This window comes from Hipposideros armiger, unplaced genomic scaffold (assembly GCF_001890085.2).
Source record: "Hipposideros armiger isolate ML-2016 unplaced genomic scaffold, ASM189008v1 scaffold_331, whole genome shotgun sequence".
In the NCBI taxonomy this organism is placed as follows: Eukaryota; Metazoa; Chordata; class Mammalia; order Chiroptera; family Hipposideridae; genus Hipposideros; species Hipposideros armiger.
In genome coordinates this window covers 1,794,291-1,800,290 of record NW_017731681.1, presented here as the reverse complement: position 1 = coordinate 1,800,290, position 6,000 = coordinate 1,794,291, and the positions used below count along the sequence as shown (strand labels likewise).

The window sequence follows — 6,000 nt, the reverse complement described above, 5'->3', positions numbered from 1 at the left end:
AGCCAGCGGGGCCTCAGGAGTGTCAATAGCGGTTCTGAGAAGGTTTCCTCTTGCTCGTGACAACAACGGTAAGCCCACCTCCCCCTGCCCGGCTGGCTGTGCCAAGGCAGAGGCTGCTGCTAGCCACCATCTCGTGACCAGGAGGAGCTCCTCTGGCCGGCAGCATCCACAGAGGGCGAGCCCACGAAAATCACAGAGATGGAACCAGAGGCCTGACTGTTCGTGCGCGGCGCCCACGTGACTCTAGGCTCCCACTCACGGAAACCCACCAGGTCCTTCCCTGCTTGAGTCACTGGGGGAGGTGTGTGGTTCTAGTTCTTGCTGCTCAAAGCACCCAATCGGTGTCAACACTAATGGTGCTGCCCTCTCTACAGAGACGTGGGGCCCGCTTCTATACTTCTTGTCTGAGCGCTGAAGGAGCAGCAGGAGAAATGGACGACCTCCTCCTGGGACGGTGGGGGCCCCGGTGTGGCGCGGTGGGCCTCCTTCCATAGCACTCGGTGGGTGGGCCCAGGACTCACCGGCTCTGCGGAGGGATGAGGGTATCGCGCACGTGCAGGATGCCCACGTAGGGGTAGCGCTCCATGTCCTGCTCCCAGTCCACGTAATGGTCCTGGACCACATCTGCAGGACAGAGGGCACGTTTAGGGCAAGGATCTCCTGGCAGGGCCAGCGCCCTCTCCCCAGGGGCCACACACCTATGATCTTCTTCACCATCTCATACATGGCCTGCTCCTCCTCTTCCAGCTTGCGCCACCGATATTTCAGGAGGATCAGGAGCCCCCACAAAAAGGCCAAGCCTGTGCAGGAAGGAAGAGAGCACCATTAACCACTCACACCGCTTCCGGCTGTACAGGCCTCCCTGGATCTCACTACAGGCAGGTCGCTGGCTGGAGGCGGTGGGTGAGGCTGCAAATGTGTTCTGAGTACCTACTAGGTGTCGGGCCCAGGGCTAGCATGCAGGAAACAAGGGATGAAGAAATGCAAAGGGAGAACAGGCTAAGTGATCATCATCATCCCTGCCAGCTGTCACCACAGAGGCATCTGCAGCTGTCGAGAACCTGGCTCCTCCCAGCCTCATCCTGGGCTTTCATCTCCTCCCTGTGAACCAGAACCCGGGGCTGCATCCATCCAGCCATCCATGCCGGGCCCTTTGTATTCGGAGATGCTGCTGCCGATAATGATGTCTGTGCCTGACAGCATGGGTGAGGGAGCCGTGTGCACGCCCACATGCCTGCGATTTGTAACTCAACTATCTCGGCAGAGCCAGCAGGTCCTGTGACTCGGCCTCTCGCCCTCACAGATACCCTGCGGTCTCTGCTCAAAGGCGGCCTGGCTGTCGGGAGACGCCGCCTGTGCTGCTCTTCGGCTCGGCGCCCTGCGTCCTTCCCGCTTTCATCAGGCATCTGTAGCTCCCCATGAGATGTTTACATTTCTCAGGGAGGAAAATCAGGTCAGGCTCTTATGGCGTCTCCCCTGCTCGCCCCTCGTAGCAGCCTGCACTCTGGGGTCCTAAGAAGGGACACCCTCCAGCTTGGTCCAGGCTCCCTCTCAGGGACACTGACAGTCAAGGACATTTTCCAGTTATCCTCATGCTGCCGCCACCAATCTCCACAGGTAAAGACGACCCAGGGCAGAGGCTGACTTGCTCATGTCCTGTTTTATTAGACAGACCTCAAGTTCACTGGACAAATGAACTCTCAAAGGCCAGGTTTCTGTAACTCGTCATTCGTGCCTTGGAGTGTCATGAGCTGGGTTCCCGGAAGGCACCGTGTGTGAGTCCCGATGGTGAGGGGAAGGGGTGAGAAGGGGGCCGAGGACTTACACCAGAAGAAGATGAGCACATGGGTGACGGCGGTGAGGAGGGCACGGCTCAGGCGGCAGCTCACACCCATTCGGGGGCGGGCGGATTCTAAGCAGACCACCTTGTCCACGGCTGTCACCAATTCCAACGGGTCTTCCCCTTTCAACCTGAAACAGGACACGGGTGTAAACGCGTCCAAAAGCTCAGAGGCGCCGCAGTCCAAGCCCCACGTTAAGCAGAAGGATGAGAAGGAAGGAGGAGCTGAGGCCTCTACTTGCTTATAAAATGGACTTAGTATCCTGGTTACACTCTTCCCAGAAATTTCCCATGTTGGCTACTTAGAAAGAATAAAGCTTTAAAGAGGCAGCAGGCTTGAACCCCTATCGCTAAAGTGACGTCCCCCTTGTTGGGTCTTTGACAGCCCCTCTCAGCGTGTGGAAGATTAAACTGTAAATTGGATTCCCACCTCCCAGCATAGAGAAATGGAAATGTTTACTGAATCGCTGGCTTTGCACTGCATGGCAAGAACGGAGAGAGTCTGGGCGAATGTGCTTTTCCTCAGTGACAAGGAGGCACAGAAGCTGTTTAAGTGTAAGATCCTGGGGTGCCACGAGCTTTGGCATGAAAACTGCCAGGCTCTCCGAGACCAGGTCCCAGCCATAGCGCCTCTGCCCTGGCCCCCGCAAGGAGGCATCAGGACCCACGGAGACGCCCACACACACACACACAACCTTCCAGCTAGGCAACGAGCTCACATTCTGGACTGCACCCCGGAAGGGCTGGTACCTGAAGTGTCCTGATTTCTCACAACCCACTTTGAACACTGGTCGCCTGAGCTGGGCTCAGCCACCCTCCAGGCTGCCATTTCCAATATGAAAAGGCGAATGTCATTCTCCTGTGCTAGCAGCCGCACAGTCTCCTCTGCCTTTTCTAACACAGGAACACCAGCCACTCAGGGAAGCTTTATTTTTTTTAAGCCAATGAATTTTAATTGTGCCATGCATCCAGTTATCAAGCTTTAGGCTGAGCTGCCCTAGGGGCTTCTGCTGGATGCACTGCTGATGGAATTAGTAATTTGGGTGGATTAGAGAGGAAGAGAACAAAACCCTAGAGTGTGTTTTAATATCAGGAGCTGTAACCTGAACAGAGACCCTGACAAACCCTGAGGAATGGGAGCAGGGTGATAGGCCAGTGCTTTCCCAGCAGGGAATCTCTGGCTATTTGGCCATAGGCTGGTCCCCTCCCTCTTCCGCCTCCCAGGGCTGAGCAGCCAGATGGGGCCTTTCAGGAAGGCGAAAGGGCTCACTATCTCTGCTAACAGTGCTCACCAGAGACAGAAATGAGGCGGAACTGCCTGGTCAGAATAAAATCCAGTATCTCCTTTTGCAATTTCCATACTGAGTGAAACCAACATATAGAATCATTTCATCTACAAATGAAAACTAGCACCCGAGGAAAGGGCGTGTAGAAAAATGCCTTCCTCAGAAAACCATGCAGAGCCGGTGAATTAAAAACGCACAGACTGAGTTACTTGAAGCAGGTCAAGCTAAAACGCAAGGCTAACATCCTGACACCTAGGTTTTGTGTCTCATCTTGAAACTGCTCCTCACACTGCATTCCATGGCCAGCTTTAAGCCTAACCCACAACCACTCAGCCAGGAGACCCGCACTCTAACTTCAGACCCAAGACGCCTCTGTTGGAGACACATCTGTTGGAGCGAGGGAGTCAGCTGAAGGGCGAGGACAGTGGCCGTAGGCACCCACGGCTGGGCCGCCACTTCATCACGCCCTGCCCACACTCACCAGATGCCCACGTCCTTGTTACTGCTCAGTATCCAGGTCAGTGCAGCTTCAAACTTGGCAGAGGAGCTGCCGGTCACATTCTGTGGGAGGGGCGGGAGGTTAGTTATGCGTCTGGGCGGGGCAGCCAGGGCATTGTCTGCTGCTGGATTAAGGGAGCCCTCTCCTGTGTCCTCCACACACCCCAAAGCCCTGCTCTGCTCCATGAGCAGCAAGCTGGCAGGAAGGAGATATGGGGCTGATGAGAACCAAAGAAGGGGCTGTAACTGGAGGAGGCAGTGCGGAAGCACACACAGGACAACAATGTGGGTCTGAGGCAGCCAAAAGAACAGTTTTCTTAAGGAATGAAGAATTAGGCCAGAGAGGTGGCAGCTCATCTTGGGTAAAATGAAAAAAGTGTGTGGGTTGGGAGGCCTGGTAGCCAGTCCTAGCTGTGTGGCCCTCGGCAAGTCACTGTCCCTCTCTGGGCCTTAGTTTCCTCATCTCTAACATGAAAACTGGACTAGGCGACTGAGGTTTCTGCCAGCTCCAAATACCCAAAATTCTATCATCCTAAGGCCTTGGGAAAATTAAATGGACTCTGAACAATCCACACAGTACTCATAAGGAGAGAGAATAGACAGGTGAAATGTATTCCTTAAATCTGCTGAGAAGGGGAGAAAAGCAAATCACAGGAGGAGCAGGTGACAGGGCCATTTTAGAAGGGATGGCCTGCAGCGGCCTGCACCCATCTGCACCCCTGGTCAGCAGTGAGATGCGCGCATGCACATCAGCAGCCCCACTCTGACTCCCAGCTCACCTTGGGCCCAGTCACCGCCACCTCTCCCTTAAGGTAGCCTAGCACTCGACTAAATTAAAAAGAAAAAAGTAAGGGAAAGCAAAAAAGCCAAAAACAAACAGAAAATGCAAAGGGAAACAAAAAAACAAATGCATTGTTTGAAAGATCAATACAAAAGAACCAGGACCTCCCGGGGATGTGTGAGCACCACAGCCTACTCACGGCTAAATATTCCTGGGCTTCAGTTACAGGAATGCATTTGCTTTTGAGCTTCTCTGGATTTCCACATTCAAAATTACCTAGGAGGAAAAAAACACACATTCAAACACAAACAAGAGGTGAAAAAAAATTACCCTGAAACACTAAAAAAAAAAATGCAGCAAGAATCAAGCCATCAGCTCTGATAGGGAGCATGTGGCCTGGCCCTCTGGCTTCTGTGGGGCATCTTCACTCTGCAGCAAGATCAAAAGCCACTTAGCTTGGATCGATTCCAGATCATTAAAACCTGACCTGCAAAGCAGTGCAGCGATTTGCATTAAATGACTAAAAAGCTGCCCAATACCAAGGTCTGTTTGCAATTGATCCCTAAAAGGATCAGACAGATAGCTTTGGAAGGTACTGGAACGGCACTATAAATAAGCACAGCCTGGGAAAAAGAAAGGCAGGGAGGCCATAGGTGCTGCAGGGATTCTGACACACAATACAGGCAGGTGACCTGGAACGACTGTTTTTGAGGGGAGGAATGTCTAAAATGTCCCATGGAGGAAGGTGGTATCTGCGTGCTGGACAGCTAGTGAGGCCTCAGAAGTGCTCTAAAGCTCCCTTCTGAGCACCCTGGGCGGGGGCCAGCTCCCACCTAGGACAGAGCTGGGAGCCTCCCCATAATCCTGCCAGCCTTTTGGGTCCAGCCCAAAGGCCACCTCCTCTGGAAAGCCCCGCTGTGGGGGCCTCTGTTTAGCCAGATTGCTCCGAACTTGGGGGCCTGCCACAGCCTTTGGCTTTCGATCACCCACTGTGGTTCACCCACTACGCGCCATTTCACTGCTAGACCCCTTAAGAGCAGGGACAGTGCAGGGCTGGGTACATAAGGATCCTTTACCCTCACACATGGTCTGACTGCCATTGACTTGGCATAATCTGGGGGCTCTGATGGCCAGTCTGTGTGTGTCTGTGTGTGTCTGTGTGATGGGGAGGGAGTGGCTGAAGGTAGTATTAAAAATCTTGAGAATGAACTGGAGCCCATCCCTCCTACTTCAAAGTTGATCTTGACCCTCTGGGTCCTATGAGACCAAGTTAGCTTCTCCAATCCTCCTGCCCCCACCCAGACTGCCCTGCCCTGCTTAGCCCTGCCTGGACCTTCGCCACGGCCTCCTGACTGGTTTCCTCCTTGCCTCTTTCTCATCCACATGTTATTGGTCAATAAAGCTTTAAAATAATTCTGCTTAGATAAATCTACTCCACTTAAGCTGCTGCCACATTTGCCTTCCTGCCACCTGGCTCTCGGCACATCACTCCCCTGCTCAGAAGCCTCCCTGGCCCTCACTGCCTGCAGGATCAAGCCCTAGTGCCCTGGCATCCATGGCCATCCACAGTGGGGCCAACTGACCTTTCCAAACTC

The 6,000-nt window shown here is 53.8% G+C and overlaps 1 protein-coding gene across 2 annotated transcripts in view; it reads right to left on the bottom strand.

Moving 5' to 3' along the window:
- Positions 1-6,000, bottom strand: part of LEMD2 (LEM domain nuclear envelope protein 2) — a 39,534-nt gene that overhangs the window by 25,498 nt on the left and 8,036 nt on the right. For both annotated transcript variants that reach the window (XM_019660914.1, XM_019660915.1), the window contains 5 exons: positions 4,605-4,681; positions 3,608-3,687; positions 1,826-1,971; positions 699-800; positions 522-624 (listed from right to left, as the gene is read on the bottom strand). In XM_019660914.1, coding sequence (XP_019516459.1) covers positions 522-624; positions 699-800; positions 1,826-1,971; positions 3,608-3,687; positions 4,605-4,681 — 508 coding nt within the window. The remainder of the gene's footprint in view (positions 1-521; positions 625-698; positions 801-1,825; positions 1,972-3,607; positions 3,688-4,604; positions 4,682-6,000) is intronic.